Source organism: Daktulosphaira vitifoliae, unplaced genomic scaffold (assembly GCF_025091365.1).
Source record: "Daktulosphaira vitifoliae isolate Bord-2020 unplaced genomic scaffold, ASM2509136v1 Scaffold_1, whole genome shotgun sequence".
Lineage (NCBI taxonomy): Eukaryota > Metazoa > Arthropoda > Insecta > Hemiptera > Phylloxeridae > Daktulosphaira > Daktulosphaira vitifoliae.
In genome coordinates, this window is record NW_026099572.1 from 80,551,583 (window position 1) to 80,572,821 (window position 21,239).

Sequence of the window (21,239 nt, forward strand, 5' to 3'; positions counted from 1 at the left end):
AAAAAAAAAAAAAAAAAAAAAAAAAAAAAAACACATCATAGTAAAATTAATACCTTCTCCGCTTCGCATCGAAGCTAAAATTATATTAATTAAGTTATTATTATAGCCCTCAAGTATATTAACTATATATATATATATAAAAAAAAAATTTACTGGATCAAGAGTTATTTAAGTTGTCAGTGAATGCTGGGCTATCCTATATATATATATCAAATAATCTTCTTTCTTTTTCTTTTTCCTCTCCTTTTTCTCAATTTCTTGGGGTCAGTCACTCTTATCTTTCCATTTGACACGATCTCCCACATCATCTACGCTCACATCAGTCGTCCATTCTTTGTATTAGTGTTACCTGAATATATTATTTTATAGCCTTCATTCATTTCCCTTGCTTTCTATCTACTTTATCTCACCAGTTGTCCCGTGTATATCAGAGATAGGACATTCTGCCTGAGTTTTGTTCAGGACTCCTCACACTTTTTGGCAAAAATTTTGTACCGACTGTCGACTTGACACAACCTTATTAGACACCTCTTATGACTGGCAAAGGGGCCATAGAAGTATTCTTATCTCCTATTCACTAGGAGTATATACATTAGGGTGGCCCTTAAAAATTGAATGTCTTTTTTTTTTACGCTATCCCTTAATTTTTTTTTAATGGTCAAAAATATGAACTGTGCAAAATTTGGGACCGATCCATAAAGGTTAACCCATGCCCCCGGACATATTAAGTTGAGCTGAAGAGGAAAATTTAATAGAATTTACTAATCTATGTCTCCTAACTTTTTTTTTGCTTAACTTATTAATTTTCATTTAATTTTTTGGGAAACGCTTTTTTGCTTAAAAAAAAATTCTAAAAGTTTAATATTTTATGCCAAGTACTATAATTATACTAGATTTATTAATTTATGGACAGAAAATAAATGTGATTGATTTTATAAAATATTTTACTTGCTATTAACAATTTTTTATTTATTTTGTTTAAAATAATAATAACTTTAAAACAAAATATTTTCTGTTGTTGTTTTTTACAATTAGGAAGTTTTTTCCAATAATCAATTACTATTTGTAAAACGTATTGTTTCTGCTTTTCATTTGTAGTTAATATAATGTTGTAGTCTTCGATTTATTTATTGCTCGGCTGTATCATTAACGATTCTTAATTTGCTTATAGTATTTAAGCATTTATGTAACTATTATTTACAGTCTAAAATGATGGATCATTTTTCAAAAAATCTGTGTTCAGATTAAATAGTTTAAAAAAATCTAACGTTTTGTTTTATACAAAATATTCATTATCATTTTTTACAAAATCGGCTATATCAGATTGTTTAATTTCAAATGTTTTGTTGTCTGACTCAACGTTGAATTAAGATGAGCAATCATTTTTCTTTCAATATTAACATCTATTTTATTATTAAAAAATGCCAGTCCAATGGATTGTGGACTTAAGTACCCTTAAGTAATTTACAAATTTAGAAAGCTCAACTTGGGATTTTTCACTGTCTATTAATCTATAGTTGTATAATTTTTTAACAAAATTCAATCATTATATGATGCTATCACTGCCGAAATTGCTGTAAACCATGATTCATCATAAACTAGTACCAAAAACAAACAAATATTGCGTAATCTTTGTATTTCTCTGCTAATAAGTTTAAATTTGTCTCTAAATATGTATATTTTAAGGCTATAAATCCATCAATAAGCATCTGGCTTATGAAAAAATAGATTATAATGACTCTTTACACCAAAAAATTAATGTTAGCTCGAGGAATGCTTTAAAGTCATTCCTTGACTGTCAAAAATTATTATCTTCTGAAATTCTGGTTCTATAATTTCTTTAATATTACATTAAAAAATATAGGGTTTAAAATTTTCTTTATTGAAATCATTTCAAGCCTCCTGAAATCGCTTGAAAATTGGTATGCCTTACCAGTAGAACAACTAATTTTACTATCGAAAATGCCTCTGTGTATAGAATCAAATATATGGTGGTGGCAAGGTAAATAAAGCAATTCTTTTTCTAAAAGTTATTCCAACAAAACATATGTACCTCCTAAATGACCACTATTTACAGCAGTTGTATAGAAATATAAAGCCTTTATTGATTTATTTATGTTCCATTGGACTAAAGTTTCATATAGCAATAATGCTTTATTTTTAGATAAAATGTAATAATACAATAAATTTTGTTAGGTTTGTAATTAATAATTAATTAACTGTTCATCAAATAATAATAATAAATCTAGTATAATTATCGTACTTGGCATAAAAGATTAAACTTTTAGAATTTTTTTTTAAACAAATAAATGTTTTCTAAAAAATAAAATGAAAATTAGTAAGTAAAAATAAAAAAAATCAGTTATAATATATTTTTAAGACTTTTACATGTTTTTTACTGTATGTAGTGTTTTTGTGGGCTATTTATTAAGAAAACAACATTGAAATTATTATTTTTGATTTTCTTGTAAAATTTTCTTTATTTAAGTATTACTTTCATAATTCTAAGTTAAGCAAAAAAAATTATGAGACATAGATTAGTTATTTCTATTGAATTTGCCTCTTCAACTCAACTTAATAGGCCCTGGGGCCTATTAAAATGTAATATTTTAATTTTATTTTGAGATATCTCAAAAATTAATAAAATTTATTCTGTTTAAAAGAAAATTCACAAATAAAAATTATACACGCCATTTTATCAAAAACTTAACTAAATTTATTCAATTTTTTTGTTAAAATTTTCTTCTTGAGTATTATCACATAGTTATACTTTTTTTTCCTATGACTATAAGGTTTATAGTGACCTCAAAAAGATGGGTTTCTTAACTATTAATACTCTCTGAGACAGGAGGTTAGTCTGTTGCTGGAAATGATGGACTAACAGTTAAATTACTTATCTAATGAATTTTATCTTCATATTTTAGTGGCGCAGTTGCTTTGGATGGTAGAATTGAACCTGGTGATATGATACTTCAAGTCAATGATATAAATTTTGAAAATATGTCTAATGATCAAGCTGTTCGTGTATTAAGGGATGTTGTTCAGACTCCTGGGTAAGTTTGTTATAGCATTTATTTGTGTATTTTTATATTGTTAAAATTAAGTTTAGTAGCTATAGAGTTTAGTTCTTAAGAATATTTCCACTAAAAAAAGGAAGAAATTATAATAAATTTTATTATTTTAAGGCCTATAAAATTAGTTGTTGCAAAATGTTGGGATCCTAACCCTAAATCGTATTTTACCATTCCAAGAACAGAACCTGTTAGACCTATTGATCCTGGTGCTTGGGTTGCACATACAGCTGCTATGAGAGGTAATATTTTTATATTTTTATATTCATATATTTATTTTCTATACAAAGTGTGCACTTAACAAATATATTAATTTTATTTGAAGTTAAGCATACAACTTTTTTTTAAATATTTTTTAAGTGCAAATTTGTTGAGGAATATTTTGTTTTAAGGTTATAAATTAAACATTTTTTATTTAAAATTTATTAGGTGAAACATATCCATTACGACCTCCTTCAGTATCAACAGTTACATCTACTAGCTCATCCCTTGTATCAACTATGGCTGAAACTGAAAGTAAGATTTATAATTGAATTCAACATTAAATATTTCATGTAAACGTTTATTTTAGTAGCTAAAAATTATATTGCTCTTTGATGATACCATTTTATATTAGGATTTTAGTTGTTATCCCGATAATTTTAATATGTTTATTGTAAATATTTCTAAGCTATAATAAAAATTATACAAAAAATTGTTTACAGTAAATGCTGCATCAACAAGTAATTTTAAAGATCTACAGCTAGATGTGCGCAATACAGATATGCTGAGTATTGTAAGAGCTATGGCTAGACTTGACTCAGGATTGGAAATAAGAGATAGAATGTGGCTTAAAATTGTTATACCTAATTCATTTATTGGTTAGTTTTGTATTAAAATTTTAAAATTTTTATTTCTATGATTTTAGTTAATTATTTTACTATATATTAATATGTTTAATATTGTATTTAAGGTGTTGATGTCGTTGAGTGGCTTGAGACACATGTTGAAGGTTTTCAAGATCGTAGAGATGCTAGAAAGTATGCATCACATATGCTTAAAGCTGGATACATTAAACATACAGTTAATAAATCTACATTTTCCGAACAATGTTATTATGTATTTGGAGATTTATTAACAGCAGGTGTGTAAAAAATAACAAACAATAGTTTTAAATTTATTATTTTATAATCTTAAACTTATTGACTAATCGATATAAATAGGTATGGATCAAATGAAAATTGATGGAGATTCCAATGATAATACAGGCACTGGTAGTCGTGGTGCATGGGAAATGCCTTATTCAGGAACATTCCATCCAACTTCTCCTCCAATGCCATTTAATTATTCTGGTGAACCACCCCGATATTTGTTTGATAAGGATGAAAGTGGTTCAGGTAAATGTTTTTTTTTATGTAAAAACATCTTATGCAGGCTTAAACATTTCTGTTTTGGGGGTCAACATTTTCGAGCATTACTTTTTTTATGTTACACTCTATAATCCCTATTCAATCCGACCAGAGGTTTATCACAAACATTATACAAAACTTGCCAAAGTTATCCTTGAAGTTATCCTCTGTGTATGACATTAGTCTTATTAAATTAATTTATACTTTATATTATTATTAATTAGTTAATAAAGATTACTATAACAAGATTTAAATCTGGTTAGCTTAAAAAAATGTGTAAGCACATATTTTTATTTGAGAATATTTGTTACTAAATCTATGTTGATAGGTTCAAATATAAGTTTTAAAAAATTCTTAGATTTGTTACTCAAATTTTTTACTATAGCTTCATGTTAAAACTTATAATTTTTTTTTAATTCCTTTTAAATTGATTTTATACAAATTATAAATACAAATTTTATTAAAAATAATGATTAGTTATACATTTTATAACAAATTAGAAGTATGCAGATTAGTTAAAATCAAATTATTGAAGTGTTATAATTTGTACAACAAGTTAATTTATAAAAAATTATAATTTAATTTTTTTGAATTTAAATAGTTGGTTATTGTTTTTAGCAGTATTTTTTTTTATTAATTTAAGGTGGTAGTAGATCTGGATCTGATATCATGAAACAAAATATAATGGGCCTTGTTATGGCTGACCATAGTGGTGGTACAAACCAATCTATTCCTGCAGTTGCTCCAACACCAGTAGATAAATCCAGTGGATCTGAAAAATCCCAAGTTATAGCGCCTACTAATAATGTAGCAACAGATTTATCTGCGAGCCAACAATCATTTCATATGGCCATGGGTAACCCTTGTGAGTTTTTTGTAGATGTAATGTAAATTTAAAATTAAATAGTGTAAAAAGTAATACTAATATGTAAGAAGGTTTTATACTATTTATATTGGTTTCCTTATTAATTGTTATACATTTTTTTTTTTTGTTAATTATAACTGACTTCTAATATTTTTTTATGGAATTTAGTAAATTATTCTTCTAATATGCATCAGAACCATTTTCTTGTTTAGATAAAATATCATTGATGTTATTTTGAATGGGAACCATTTAGTGTTTAGAAAAAAAAACATAAAATTAATATTTATACGAGTATTTTTCTATCCGTACAATTTTTAGGTAAAAATGATACATTTCACATCTTTAAATTTACTATGTCTTATAAATATGACTTAATATCATGAAATATTGTCATGAAATGTTCTAAAAGATTACTTAATTAAATTTTGTTTGAGAAGTAAATTTTACAGAAAGTTTTATAATAGTGAATATTTTTGTTGCTTTTTTCAATTAAAATAATTCTTCAATTTTTATAAATATATGTGTAAACATTTCATTTTAATTCATTATTTTTGTTATCAAGTTTTTTTTTGTAATTATTTCAATTATACATAATTATTATTAATGTATATTTGGTTATTTTAAATAGTATTATCTGTAAAATATTTTCTTTGTTTATTATTCCTTCTTTAAAATTTCTATTATAAGTATAACTTTCTTGAATAATCTTACATATTTAACCTGTATATTACATTTTTTACAAAAAAAAAAATTGTAATATTACATTTTAAGTAAAAAATTTCATAAAATATAAAATATAATTTATAAATTTATTTTAAATTCAACCAAAATTTTATGTGTTTAAATTTGAATATATACAGGATGATTCACAATACTTTGACAAAACAAATAACTTTTAGAACATTTTAAAACAGCCATGTTTAATAATAAGTTATAAGCATTTTAAATACATAGAGTAGGTGTGTAGTATATGTAGGTACATCTCATACTAGTGTACATTTATAACATAAACCGCGCTATACCCAATTTATGTATTAAAATGCTTTTAACTCAATAAGTACTTACACTAAAGTTGTCATCAACTCATAAAAAAATTTTTGTCAGAAAGCTTTAGCTACTTTAAAATTTCAAAATAAACATAACATATTTTTTCTTATTAAAAATTAATAATAAAAAAATTGCTTCTAATGTAATACAATATCAAAAAACATATTTTTTAGAACTATAGTAAAATGTCAGTAAATCTTTAAATAACAGATTTGTCAAAAACATTATGGACCACTCAGTATGTTTAAATTGTTGCTCAATTTACATTTGAAATATTTATATTTAAATAAAAATCTTATAATTATATTTAAAACTTTAAACTAAATGTATTATTATTTTTTACCTAAGTTTTTTATAGAAATACAAATATAAATCATTTAAAGGACAAATTATTAAATTCATTTTTTTAATTTGTTTTTATGTATGAAAATTAATATTTCTTAGGTATAGTTTGAACAATTGAATAAAATATATTTTTTTATTTTTTTAAATTATGAAAAACAATATTTTAACAGATAATTTAACTAAATTCTTCAATTAACTGTCATTTTATATGAAAGTATTCTATTAAATCTATCTTACTTTTAGTTTAAAAACTAATAATCTAAGTTGCCATATCTCTTTGTATGTATATATTTCCTTTAGTTAAATTTTTTACTTATTATAATTACTTTTAGTTATACTATTAAATTTATTGCAAATTTTTTTTATAGATTTGAAGAACCTAAATATTTTAGGTTTATTAATTAAAATGTATTAGAAATATTTGTGCAAAATTCAAAATACCATAGTTAAATATTTTTAGATGAGCAAGCTTAAAAAATTTTACTTGTTAATGTTAATTGTGTAATGATAATTTGTCTTGAAAAAATTATATATCATATTAATGTATTGTTTCTTGTACAACTGCAGTACTCTAATTCCTTTTATGAATTCAATTTTATAATGTTATTAGAAATGTGCTAAATTACACATCGTATTATTATACATTTATACTTAATAATTACCTAATTAAAAAAAAAATGGCTTAACCATCATTATACTTCTTTCTTTTTATAATATTCTACTTAAATTGTCAAGAAAAATCAATTTATCATTTTATTCAGTTATTTATTATTATTATTATTATTATTGATGTATAAAATTTTATATTGTTAGACATTGTGTTTTTTTTTTTAAATATATTACTTTTATGACGTATGACTGTGATAATATAATCCTAACGCAGCTTTTAATTTGGTGAGTTGCTTTAATTATGTATTTGTATTACTTTTTAATATATAACATTTTCTGTTTTTATACAGGGTAAAAATAATAATTGTATACGTTGTGTGTTGTATAATAAAATGTAACTTAATGTAATTATGATATAATCAAAACTATGTTGACTAAAAATTTACCTTAAAGAATATAAATTGCATGCTAAATTTTTATTCTTGCAGCCTGTGTGACATATAGTAACATTAACTTAAATTGTACCTAATTATAATCTAACAAAAATATAGTATCTAGTGGAAAATTTAATAAAAATTTAGAGTAGTTAAAATTTTGTTCATTTGTACTTTGAAAATTTTTTCATTGATAAATATTAATAAAATTTAATTATGTAAAAATTAAATGAAAGTTTTGTATTTTTCAATTTTTATTGTAAAATTAATTTTATAGAGTAAGTAAAAGTGATTACAATGGTATAGTGGTTTAAATAAAATATTAATTATAATATAGAGGTGTCATTTAAATTTTTTATTTTATTACACATATTGTGGCAGAGAGCTGGTAAATGTTAAAGGGCGAGAAAGATTACTTTGGACAGCAATTCTTAATCAAAGTTAAGAATATTTAAATTTTGATTTCACAAAACTCTATAACATAAACTTAAGCTAATTAAAATTATGCTAATTGATGAAATTTTGTGAAAATTGTGAATTTGAAACTTTTCTAGGCAAGTTTATTTTATCAAGTAAATTAAGTAGCCAGGATCTCAAAACTATAATTGAAATCGGGTTAGAGAAATTAATAGTTTAATAAAATAAAGGTATTTTTAACAAATGTAATATGGAGCTATTGTAGTATCATTTTATCAGTATTATCTCGATGTAATGATATTTATACATAAAACGATAAAAAATATATGATGATTTTTGATTGAAGACTGCATTGAAATTGAACAATTTTTAATGCACCAATACCTTATATAAACTATATTATACGTTATATGATTAAAAAGGTTATACTACTCATTTTTAACAATATGTAGTCACAGAATAGACAAAATTACCAATTCTGTAATAAAAATAACGACGACAACATTGCTATCTATTTTATAGAATTAGGTTGGTTAGAACTAAGGTTTATAGATTATTATCTTTAAACTACGAGTTACAAATGTTTCAATAATTTTAATAAGAATACTTCTATGGCCCCTTTGCCAGTCGTAAGAGGCGTCTAATAAGGTTGTGTCAAGTCGACAATCGGTATAAAATGTTTGCCAAAAAGTGTGAGGAGTCCTGAACAAAACTCAGGCAGAATGTCCTATCTCCGATTTACGCGGGACAACGGGTGAGAGGAAATAAAGTAGCTAGAAAGCAAGAGAAATGAATGAAGGCTATAAAATAATATATTCAGGTAAAACTAATACAAAGAATGGTTTAGGGATAATAATGGACGAGAAGATAAAAAGTAAAGTAGTAGAAGTAAATACTAACGTACATCAATCAACTATACTTTTATTAGAGTGACACGATAATTAGAATTGTTCGATTGGCAGGCGCGAGAACATTATCAAATATATACAATAGTAGTATTTTTTCGTAGGAAGTATTGTTAGCTCCAATATATATTGTTAAAATAACCTTTGACCATATCAACATGTTAAGATAAGTGGCAGAATTATAATCACAAAATTATTTTTTGAGGAAAATGTGTTAAATGTGGTTAGTGCCTATGATGAAACAGACAAGGAAGTGTTTTGGAGAGAGATGGAGATGTTGAGATGGATGAAGTGATGCAAGAAATATCTGGTAATGAGGGTACGGTGATAGGCGGAGATATAAATGGGCATGTAATTAATGAGAGAAAAGGATATGAAAGAGTACATGGAGGGTATGATTTTAGTGGGAAGAATGAGGCTGGAGAAAGAATCCTGGATTTCGCAGTATCTATTATCTTGTTATAGTAAATACTTATTTTAGAAAAAGGGAAGAACATTAAATAACTTATAAAAGAACATAGATTGATTAATTTATGTAGAAAAGAGAGAATGTAAAAGATTGTAAAGTTATCGATGGTAATGACGATGATGTAAGACACAGGATTAAGCGGGGATAGGTGAAATGGAAAGAAGCGTCTGGTGTATTATGTGATAAGAGAATTCCAATGAGACTGAAAGGTAAGTTCTATAAGACTATAGTGAGATCAGCTATGATGAATGTTTCAAAGTGTTGAACTGTTGACAAGTAAGCAGAGATGATAATGTTTAAATTGATGAGTGGAGTAACTAGAGAAGATAGGATTAGTAACGAACATATAATGGTTATATTATATGTTATTTATAGTATTTTGAACTTAAATGTTAATTTATTTGTATTATAAAAATACACTAACAATGCATTTAGTATAAATGTGTCTCTGTCCAAAATAACAACATTTATAACTTATAATAAAACTATCATTTTGGTGATTTTTTTAAAAATAATTATTACCTTTTTAGACTGCGTTTTATTATTATTTTTATTATTTATGAATTATAAATTTTTACTAATGGGGAAAAAACAAATTTTTTTATTACATTTTTTTTTTATTAGTGAAAAATAAACTTGAAACGTAGTCTGAGACGGTAATAATTATTATAAAAAAAAAAAAAAAATTAAATAATAATTGTATCAAAAGTTACAAGTGTTGTTAGCTAAATCTGAGACATTCAATATATAATTATATAAAAGCATTACAGTTAGTTATTATCGAAGTGGATATAATGCCCATGCACTCAGACCTGTTGATCCATTGTGCGCAAAGCATTACAGTTACTTAGTTATTACACACAATTTAATTATGTCATTACTTAAAAGTAATGTACAGTAATGATCCAACAAAGTGGAGTTGAGGCATGTTTTAGATCAGTATTAATCTGACAGTGAATAAACGAATGTCGTAGAATGTTTCGATGCGTATTTGAAACAGATATAAAAAATATTCATATTTTCACCAAAAATTACACATACTTTGTAGATGTTTTGTTGTTATGCAAAATACTTCAAAATCGGCTATTTTTATTGAAGATTGGCTTCAATTACACGATAATTCTTAGAAATGAAGTTTTCGGTTAATACTACCCACCTTATATCTAAATAAATCGTATAATCATTAAAAGAGGATATAGTGAAAATCTAATTTATATATCATTTAAGAAAATCTTTATAAAAACTAATTTTTTTCAATTTTTACCTCGCATTTTTTTTTATTTTAGTGGAATTTTATCAAATAATTCATTGACAGAATTTGAAATTTTTATTAAACTATGAAAATTAAATTTCAATAATCATAATACTTTAGGATAGCTCAAAACACTGTCTTTAAGATATCATTATTTAATCCTTATTATTACTAAATTATGAGTAAATTAAAAATTTCATTATTTTTTGATTTTGTCAATGAATACAATAAAAACCAATAGAATCATGTACGTGTTTTATTTAATCAGTATAAATTTTATTGTTAATAATTTTGAATTTAAACCCGTTTTCAAAAACGTAATTTATCAGATTTTTCATTTTCACTTTTCGAAAAAATTAAGTTTTTTTAAATATGTGTTGAAAAATATTCAATACATATTAAATATATATTAAAAAGTCTCACAGAGTGAGAATCTTGAGTAATGTCGAATATTTTGTGTATTTTTAAATTACCAAAAGAACTGAATTTAATAAGAAAAAATTGGTTTTTAGAGGAGGGTAGTGTAGCGATCCCTAACTTGATATTAGAAGCTGGATATCTTAATTAATTGTTAAATGATTGGCTGAACTTAAATGAGAATCTATATATAGGTGTTACTTTAATTCTGTACAATAATCAGATTTTATCTCCTAGTTAACTGGCTATTTTGTGTTCTAAAGAAGGGAACCCCGTTTTGGTGATGTAGTAATTTCATAATATGTGACATACATGTACCAATTATAACATTAAATGCTAATATTATAAGTGATTACATAATATTACAGTTAAACTAAAATAGTCAAATTTTTATGAGAAGTTTTCAAGATATTTTTCAAGTGTATAATTTAAAACTTTAATATTAAATTTTTTATTAATATCAAATATATAATTTGAAGTCAACTTTCTAAAAAGTAGATAAGGTCATTTATGTACTTATAATCTATATTATAAAATGAAATTGGTTGTATAAAAATACAATTTTTATGTTTCAACAAGTTTGTAAACAAAGCTAGTTTTAATTAGGCCTAATTCGAATTGCATTCTGGAGACGGCTTCTAATTGGTTGATCTTTTGAAGTCCTCTTTTCATATTCATCAACAGGAACTAAAATAATTAAAATAATGTGTGAATAATTTGTAAATTTGTGAATATTGCATATAGTAAAAATGAGTAATATTTTACTTAGAGTTCCTTCAATAAAGTTCGTTATATTTTATTTTAGATTTTTAAATAATGATTAAAGAAATTATAGAACAAGGATGCCATTATTCTTCATTTTTATATGATATTTACATATTAACATGTGCACAAATAATTGGGGAGGTTTTGGCATGTATAAAAAAACAGATTGTAACTAAACTGTTTTAAAGGCTATTAGTAATTACAGGGCTCTAAATAATCAATCTAAAACCACTTTCTTTGTAATCTAACATATATAAATTACTTTTTATTTTGTAATTCTAAATTGAAAAACAAGAAAATCGAAACTTTATATAATTTATTATTTATTTAATATTTATGCAATACATACGTATATCTGTATAAGCTTTAACATCAGCTCCACATTCATCACAATGGTTAAATTGTCTTTTAGGCAACCTTCTCAAAGCGCAACCATGACCAATGCGGTGAGGACAATTTCCTTTAAATAAAATTCTAGTACATGTGGCTATTTCTTTATTACATTCACACAGTTTAAGAGGTTCTGTCGAATAAAATATTAATTTAAATATCAAAAGATATTTTATTTTTTCATGGTCGACTTAAGCTAAATTATATTCTATAAAATGTAATGGTTTTATATCATAATCTCCTTAAAATAGAATAAATTAGAGTAAGTCTTAGACTCTCCACAATAATCTTCTTTTAATAGATAAAAACTGATATTTGATTTGTATAAATAATAATAATATTAAGTAAACATTCCCCAAATAAGGACGCATAAAAAGCACTGGTCTATAAAATAAAACTTTTTTAAACATCAAAGACCAGCATAAACTTTTTTGTACCAATTTTTCACGTTTATTTCAAATCTGTAATTAAATTTTTCCTATCACCTCTAGTTTTTGAGATAATTTTTATTATTATTGATTTTGCTTTTAATGTTATAAAAATTATCTGTACGAAATTTCTATTCAAAATATCATGTTTAACCAATAAAAGAATTGGTTGTTTAAAAATGATTTTTACTATGAAAAAAGTTTACAATAAATAATGTTAAACTTTTTACCATAACTTTCTTTGGCTCATTTTGACATTTTAAAACTGATATCATTAAATAGGAATTTTTATGAAGGTTTATAAAATGATATTTTGATTGCTAGATGGTCAGGAACTTATGAGAAGAAACTTACTTTTAAATATGAACTTACTCCTATATAATTACTATTATTTCTAAATTTAGAAGAAAAGCTCAAAATTTCGTTTCTATCATCATTTTTTTGCATTCATATCGTAATAAATAATTTCAAAAGAAATCATAGTAGTTATTTCTATATAACTCTCGGTATTTTAAAAGCTGTTTTAATTAAAATATTCAGATATTAATTAACTTTTTAATTATTAAAATAAAAAAAATATTTAAATTTAAATATTTACTTTATATTTAATTTATACTGTACATGATACCCTCTAATCAAAAATCTTAGCTACACAACTGTCTAATGTTAAAACATAAAAATAATATTTAAATAAATATAAGAATTATATAAGTTTGTGATCACAATTCTAACTAAACAATACCATTTTTAAATCATAATAAAATTTCCTATTTAATGATACCAGTATTAAAATTTCAAAATTAGCCAAAGAAAGTTATGTTAAAATGTTCATATTTTTTTAATATAGACTTTCGTAAAAATTAGCTTTGAAGAACTAAATAAACAGTTTAAACATGATATTTTGGATCAATATTTCACCCGGATTATTGTTAACGTATTAAAAAAGTTGGATAAAAATTTTATTTTAGTATATCTCATCAAATTGTATTGAAATTTCACTGGGAGTCTCGTGATGTTAATTTTTATTTTAGACGATAACATAACGAGAAAAACCGGAAAACCCACTGATAATTTGATATTTTTTTAATTTAACGAGTTTATTTTGTCTTTTATAATTTATTTAAACCAATTATAATTTTTCATTAAAACTAGTCCTAAAACTTTAAACTACTAAAATTATATATATTTTTTATTTTTTAAGTCAGGAAAGTAAATAAATCACAAGATTAAAATGAACATTTTAAACTATATTATTATAGCATAAAATTTGATTACTATTAAATAATCACTAAGTAAATTGTAAAAAATATAAGGTAAATAAATTATTGCTTATCATTTTATGTTAAAAAAAACGAAAACGAATAACCAACAGTAAAAAAATGCATGACCTGCAGTGTAAATATTCTTAATTTTCGTTACTTTCATAAATATGTAACTTGAATTTACACTATTTTAATTACAAAACCACTAAAATTAAAGCATTTTTAAGTTGTTTTGTGTTATAAAAGTTTAAGTAAAAAATCTTATGAACTGCATTTTCATTTTAATATCATATTGAACTAAATTTAGTCATATTTCAAATACTACTAAATTTTAAAGACAGCGCACTGAAAAAAATGTACCACAACTTTAAGTAATTTAAGTAATTGAAAAATTATTATCTAAAAATAAACTATACCTCGCTACTCCCAATAATATTTCAATACAATTTTATGGCACATCAAGTAGGGTGGTCCTTATTTATATAGGTAGACAATGTTTTTAATAATTTTTATACAGTATCCTCTAGATTAATTCAGTTCTATGAGAAAATAATGTAAGCAAAATTTGGATGGTTTCACTCAACCCCTTCTGGTGCTGTGTTGGGGTTGAAATATCATAATTGAGGGTAGTTCACCACAAGCGCCGCGATTTCAAACAAATTCAATTTTACAACTCTTAAATTATAATATAAAACTCTTTTTAAAACAATTTTTTATAGAGAGCAATTTACTTCCAGTAATTTGATAGTTCATAGGTCCTACTAGATAAACTTCTTTTCGTGGTATATTTAAACAAGTAGAATAAAAAATAAAAAAGCTATTCACTATATTGTTATTTAAAAAAAACTAAAAACTTGATACATTAATAAGTAATAATGGGAGTATTGAATATTAAGCATTAATACATTTTTGAAAAATTACTTTTATTATTACGTATTACTACCCAAATCAAAATAATGTCAGCCATTCTTATTTTCAACAAATAACCATTTTGTTGAAGGGTCACACTTAAGTGAAATTTTATTTAACTTTGAGTCCTAAGTTTGGAGGAGTGGGACAAAATTTACAAAAAGTCGAGGAACTTCTCAATTTGTATGTGAAATATAGTAATGATGTTTATGATTGATTTAAATAAAATTTGTAGTGTAAACCAGTATAACTACAATATTGGAGATAGGAAATTTTAGTTTTCGACTTCGCTAATTTTAGACCCTACTTAATATATCCTTACTACTTGTGATATAAATTTAACCAACACCATGTATATTAATGCACTGGAAAAGTATTAAATAATTAGCCTATAGTATAGCTGTAAAATAAACAATTTTTCAAATTTTTACAAATAGTTCAAACGATTTTGAATTATAAATTCAGTTCTAAATTAAAAGTAAATTTTTTTCTATTATTATGTGTATGTAATTTAAAACAATAATCAACTCAGCAATTTTATGAAATTAATAATTTTATTACTTTTGTTTAAAGATGGAAAATTAAAAAAATAACTTACTTATACCTATTAACTCAATAAATGGTACCTCACATATTGGACAAAAATGACAATTGAAAAGTCGTAATAAGTTAGCACAGTAATTACAAATATGGTGTTTGCAGCCAACAAATGAAACCGTTGGTGGATCAAATGCGCATACTTTACATACATCGTCAGGACCTATTGAAACAATGATTTAATTAGAAACAAAATAATTTCATAAAAATATTAATATAAATATGCATAGTGTATTGAAACAGTTTTAAGGTGTGTAAAAATAGCAAAATCATTGCATAGTCACTGTGTAAGTAAATTTACTTAATTCCTCATTCACAAATTTCCCATCTTAATAAAGTGGTACTTCATTCAAAATTGTTGCGAGTATACCACAACACGATAGGAGTTTTACAGTGCATTAAAAGAAGACAGATTTGTAACAACTTATTGGAATAACGTAAGTTTCCCGATATATCGCAAGTAATGAAACGAGATATATTAAATACATCAAAGATATATGTTTTATTAAAGAAGATAACAAATATAATACTATAGACAAAGGAACGTTAAAAAAAAAATACGTCCTCTATCTCTTTGCGGTCTTACTTTCTTAATGTTTATGACTTTCATTCAACCTTGTTATATTATCAGGTGGCTTGTGGAAACATTTTTTTGCTCAAGTTACGGAAAAGATAAAACCAAGGATTCGATAATTACTTGAAAATTTTTATTTATTTAGAACTACGACTCTTGACAATATTATTAGAGACGTGTTGATATATAGTTCAGTATTAAATGAAATGTTTGTTGTTAAAACTAATTATATATTTTTATTTATATCATAATAGGTTTAAATTTATTTCTAAATGAATAAATTCTTCTCGAATTATTAACTGTTTACAAAATATTGGACAAATTTATTAAGTTTTATAATATAAAAATCTAACTGTTGATAAATCAATTACATCAGTTTTACAGGAAAGCAAAAATAAATAGAAAATGTCAGTGGTGTCTTATATAAGTATACATTAAAAAATTGTAAAAAACAAAGCTATATAATAAAATTAACCTTAAATGTTTGGCATATGGTAGACAAAATTACTATTTATAAAGAATAATGTTTGTATAAATACAAATTATAAAGAATATCAAAGACAATTTTTTTGAATACTATTATTTAATAGATTTTCAAATAATCGATTATTAATTTTAAAACATTTTAACTAAATTTTAGCAATAAAAGTTAAATTTTTTCTAAGTAAAAAAATTTTACATTACTTTTGACCTGAAGTACGAAATTGTCTTCTATTGACATTGTACTCTGAGTATTGTTTACCTGTAGTACTAAAGTCATAAATTTATTTAATTATATGATTTATTATGTATCTAATAAATGTTTCAAAAATAAAAATATATTTTCAAACCTAGCCACTTCATAATTTTTAAGATTAAATACTACTTTTGAAATACTTCAAGTAAATTATTTTTTCATTTAAAACTACATCCCTTTGAAGTATAACTTTAAAGTAAGTGTGACGCATTCAATAATTATTAATTTATTATAATTGTTATAAAAAGAACTACTAAATAACTAAATTATAAATAAATGATTAATTTTACAAGTGAATTTACTTTTGTGTCCAAATTTCACAATCATTTATAATTAGACTAGAATAACTAATTTATTTTTTATATAAAATTCTAAAATTAGAAATGGTGTCCAAACTATTTGGTTTTAAAATGAAACATATTAGTTAATTTAATACACATATATTTTTCTAAATTGACAATTTGGGTTAGGCTACCTTTATTCAGATTTTCTAAGCTGATTCAATATTAACATCAGAGATTAAAAATTTCTAAATAAACTTGAGATAACATTATATCTCCATTTTGTATCCAATTCTCACTCATAATTATTAATATATAGAATTAGTTTTATTTATACATATATATATAAATAAGTACTAACTAAGAAATAAAAAATAATAAAGTACTTAGGAGACGAAATACACGTTTTTTGATACGATTTTCTAAAAAATGTCGAAAATAATTGTATCTAGACATTGTGTTTAAAAAATATTTTGGATGTAGAATTTATATTGAAATTAACAAGAAGAATGAAAACTATAAGTAATTTATATTTTTATTATAAGTATAGATTTTTTGTTTTACATGTATATTTTTATATTTTTAAAGTAATTTAATTGGCATTAAACATATACAAGGAACATATACTTATATTTAACAATAGCTATCATTCACATGATTTGATTACATTGGTAATTTGGATTTAATTAATTATGAAGGAGTAGGATGAGTTTTTATAAAATATCAAAGAGTAGTTTTTATTATAGAAAATATTTTTATGACATTTTTAAATTCTCAACTGATGGATAACCAAATGTAGACGGTTAATTTTATAATTTTAGTTTGCCAAAAAGTATAGTTGATTATTATAATTAATAATAATTATTTATAAATATTTGATATTACCTTTGACAACACCCAAAAATATACTTAATACTATACATTCTAAAAGAAATATGCTGTACTGAAACATAAATATTGATTATCAATTGAAATAATTTTGAAAGACAAAATTAATCGATTAATATAAATTATTTTATTATAGGAAGATTTTTTACTTTATGGCAAAGAAATATTATTAAAATAAATCAGTTATAAATACCATTGCGTTAATAATATATCAGTTGTTTAAACAATCATATTATTTTTTAATATTTCAATATTTGAGGAAACTTAATGAATTATAGTTTATACGTATATCATTACACAAACAAAATGTAGTTTATTTTTAAAAAATAAAAATAAAATCACCATTCTAAATTTTAGATGTTTGTTCAACTATTCGATAGTTCACTAAATTTATTTTAATAAAACTTTAAAACATCATAAAAACAAATTTTTATTAAAAAATAAAAATATGTATAAAATTTGAAGTTTGCATTAAATCATTCAAAATTTTGAAAATGTTATTTTTAATTTTACCTTTTATTTTCTTTTATACTTTAAATTAGCGAAAAATTATACTATTGAGTTAATATTCATAAATCGTTAAGCTGAAATAAATTAATAAAGTTCTTTAATTAAATCAAATTGTTTGTGTATATATTTTAAATAGAAAAATATGATACTATTGATAAAAAAGCGTTAGAAAAAAAAACGTACTTAATCTCTATTGTGATATAATTTTCTTAAAGCTTAGTTCAACCCTGTCATATTATCAGGGGGAATGTGGAAAAAGTTTTTTGTTCAAGTTGAGGAAAAATTAGACAAGGAATCGATAATCACTTGGCAATCTATATTTATTTGGAACTATTAGCTCTTGATAATCTTACAGCTAAAGTAATGAAATGTAGTTACTTTATATTTAAAAATATAATAAAATAATATTATTTTCTACAAATATTTTATACAATTTTTAAAATAATTTATTAAAATATTAAGCACACTTAATATGAATAAATTACAGTGGTAAAATTTAATTTTTAATTTGTATTAATTTGTGTATGGTTTTTCGAGTAATATGACTTGTCGACAACGCTTGTAAAAATCATACCACTGATTGAAATGATGCTGTAGTCTTATTGATGCCCAACAACCATAGATGAAATTTCCAGTCAATATTAATGACAAAGACACGAATGATAAAAATCGATTTGTAGAGCTATCATAGTACTATACATTGAAAATTGTTATTAATCACTATTAATCGATATAAATCATTAATTGTTATAATTTTTTTGTAATTTATATGAACTATAAATAGTTTTGGCAACATTATCTATTATGAATTATGTTAAAGAGTTTTGATGAAAACATAAATAAAAATTACGATTTACCGCTGGCTCTCGAGTTTCATCAAATATTATTCCATTTATTAATACTCCTGCACATGTAACGAGTGTAAGAATTGGAGTAATGATAATAAAATAACATGCTTCGTATAAGAATTCATTTGCTTCGTCTTCCGTCTCTGAATCATTAAACCACTCTTTAATAGATCCTAATAATGAATATCTACAAAAAATATGAATTTTCATATTTGAATTTATTTAGATTTAAAAATTTCAAGGATTATTACGTTGCTACTCGTTTGATTTCAAACTGGTAAAAGCATATTTCGCACGAATCGGAATTAGAGTAAGCTAACCATTTCTCCAAACAGGATTTATGAACTTTAGACATTGAGCCATAACATAAACAAGGAGAAATACACTTATTTATATACTCGGAATCCGGCTGTAGACAAATTCTGCAAAGTCCTGGTGTAACTGTAACAAAGTCATAAATCTATTTATCAACAATACAAATATCTCTGGTATATATACAGTGTATTTCAGCCAATAAAACATTTGGATTGTATTATTTTGGTATTAATATAATATTATATTAATTTGGCGTTACGGTTTCAAAAAAATTATGCGATTTCATATGGTACCCCTTCTGTCTAGCCGAGAAAATGAATTGAAAATAATATTTTCTTTTTTTTTCTATAATTAAAATATTGACATTTTTATGCAAAGTCGCTTAAGTTAAAATAAAAATTTTTAGGTTTTTTCCCTCAAAAAAAAAAAAAAAAATATATATAAACATTAAATGTGGGCGTATATTTTAAGTGTTTTTAGAATAAACATTTTTTCTCGAGATAATGGATTATTCTTAAACTCATTCTATTGTAATCAATTGAATATTGTCATAACGTTACTATTCTATTTTTGTATACACAAAAATGAAATACCTTTTTTCATATTGAAAAATATCAAGAGATAGAGTTACGTAGTTATTCTACTAAGGTGCTGACCATATACTCTGAAATACACTTAAAATTTTCATAAAATTTATAGTCACGTGGAAGTTTAGTTAGCGAGTTCAATGACTTTTTTTTTTCGAATTTATTATTGCTTATTGCTATGACAAGGTTTTTTATGGTTGTCGTGTCACATTTGTCGTCTCCTAAGACACTAGAGTAAGAACTGCGTCCAGAAATGTCCGTTATTTCTACATAAATATAATAATAACACTTTTCTCAAATACAAATTTTTAACTTTTGGAATAATCTTACCAGAACGCTCGTTTTGTGTGTCGTTTGAATTTTCCATAAGTGATACTCAAATAAAAGGAGTCGTGCTCTTAAATATTTGTACGCTTATTTATAATAACGTTATACAAATTATTTATTATATATGATAAAACGTATCTTATAACTATCTGTGTGTTTTAATTTATTTAATAAATTTTAATAGACAGATAGTTATTTATTTATTTGAGATTCTTGTTATTATAGAAACTGAATTTGTAATTTAGAATAATAATTTTAAACTAATGAAAAAAGTTCAAGGGAAAAACAATTCGTGATGAATTTTGGTAAGTATAACATTTTAAATTAATGTAATTTATTTTCCTTATTAAATAAGCAAACCTATTTTACAATTTTTGTAAAATAGGTTTATATCGAATTGAAGTATAAATTCTAATTTAGATTGTGATTTATTGGCGTCCAGACTATCAATTATGATGTGAGCTTTCTATAAATGATATTTACTCGAGGGGTAGAATGTGTATATGGTAATGCATATATATACTTCGCTCGACAGGTGATGATAGTAGTAGAAACATGAACATATACGGGCGTTTTCTGTTAGGGACCGGCGCAGAAACTCTT

At 23.8% G+C, this 21,239-nt stretch overlaps 3 protein-coding genes across 8 annotated transcripts in view; 1 reads left to right on the forward strand and 2 right to left on the reverse strand.

Annotated features, from left to right (window-relative positions):
• Nucleotides 1-7,229, forward strand: part of LOC126894715 (segment polarity protein dishevelled homolog DVL-2) — a 16,718-nt gene extending 9,489 nt beyond the window's left edge. Inside the window, exons 7-14 of one of the 4 annotated variants that reach the window (XM_050665918.1) lie at nt 2,925-3,053; nt 3,186-3,313; nt 3,501-3,587; nt 3,776-3,931; nt 4,024-4,194; nt 4,274-4,447; nt 5,103-5,324; nt 7,085-7,229. In XM_050665918.1, the coding sequence (XP_050521875.1) occupies nt 2,925-3,053; nt 3,186-3,313; nt 3,501-3,587; nt 3,776-3,931; nt 4,024-4,194; nt 4,274-4,447; nt 5,103-5,324; nt 7,085-7,131 (1,114 nt within the window). In that variant the 3' untranslated portion in view covers nt 7,132-7,229. Of the gene's footprint in view, nt 1-2,924; nt 3,054-3,185; nt 3,314-3,500; nt 3,588-3,775; nt 3,932-4,023; nt 4,195-4,273; nt 4,448-5,102; nt 5,407-5,536; nt 5,751-6,544; nt 6,649-7,084 lie in introns of those variants that run through there. The other 3 variants (XM_050665921.1, XM_050665920.1, XM_050665919.1) reach the window with 3 other exon arrangements.
• A 4,422-nt stretch (nt 7,230-11,651) lies between these two features.
• Nucleotides 11,652-18,197, reverse strand: LOC126893608 (uncharacterized). Of its 3 annotated transcripts, none has more exons than XM_050663978.1 (5): nt 18,047-18,197; nt 16,829-16,894; nt 15,578-15,733; nt 12,334-12,507; nt 11,652-11,906 (listed from the first exon to the last, which is right to left on the reverse strand). In XM_050663978.1, the coding sequence occupies exons 1-5, from the start codon at nt 18,111-18,113 to the stop codon at nt 11,818-11,820; spliced, it is 552 nt and encodes a 183-aa protein (XP_050519935.1). In that variant the 5' UTR covers nt 18,114-18,197; the 3' UTR covers nt 11,652-11,817. The 3 variants fall into 3 exon arrangements, with proteins under 3 accessions (XP_050519935.1, XP_050519936.1, XP_050519934.1); XM_050663977.1 differs by having other exon boundaries at nt 11,661-11,906; nt 15,572-15,733; XM_050663979.1 differs by lacking the exon at nt 16,829-16,894 and having other exon boundaries at nt 11,656-11,906; nt 15,572-15,733.
• Nucleotides 18,198-18,660: 463 nt separating this feature from the next.
• On the reverse strand, nt 18,661-21,215 carry LOC126893607 (E3 ubiquitin-protein ligase MARCHF2-like). Its single transcript, XM_050663976.1, has 6 exons — nt 21,120-21,215; nt 20,640-20,722; nt 20,426-20,575; nt 19,659-19,848; nt 19,417-19,594; nt 18,661-19,252 (listed from the first exon to the last, which is right to left on the reverse strand). Exons 2-6 carry the CDS (start codon nt 20,674-20,676, stop codon nt 19,073-19,075), a joined length of 735 nt encoding a protein of 244 aa, XP_050519933.1. The 5' UTR covers nt 20,677-20,722; nt 21,120-21,215; the 3' UTR covers nt 18,661-19,072.
• Between the last annotated feature and the right edge of the window lie 24 nt (nt 21,216-21,239).

Coding starts and splice junctions, on each gene's coding strand:
- LOC126893608 (XM_050663977.1), bottom strand. CDS start 18,113: ATGTTTCAGTACAGCATATTTCTTTTAGAATGTATAGTATTAAGTATA. Junction 16,895..18,046: donor ATTTTTGGGTGTTGTCAAAG/GTAATATCAAAT, acceptor TTATGACTTTAG/TACTACAGGTAAACAATACT. Junction 12,508..15,571: donor TATTGAGTTAATAGGTATAA/GTAAGTTATTTT, acceptor TTTATTCGACAG/AACCTCTTAAACTGTGTGAA.
- LOC126893607 (XM_050663976.1), bottom strand. CDS start 20,676: ATGGAAAATTCAAACGACACACAAAACGAGCGTTCTG. Junction 20,576..20,639: donor CACACAAAACGAGCGTTCTG/GTAAGATTATTC, acceptor ATATTTATGTAG/AAATAACGGACATTTCTGGA. Junction 19,595..19,658: donor GAAATCAAACGAGTAGCAAC/GTAATAATCCTT, acceptor TATTTTTTGTAG/ATATTCATTATTAGGATCTA.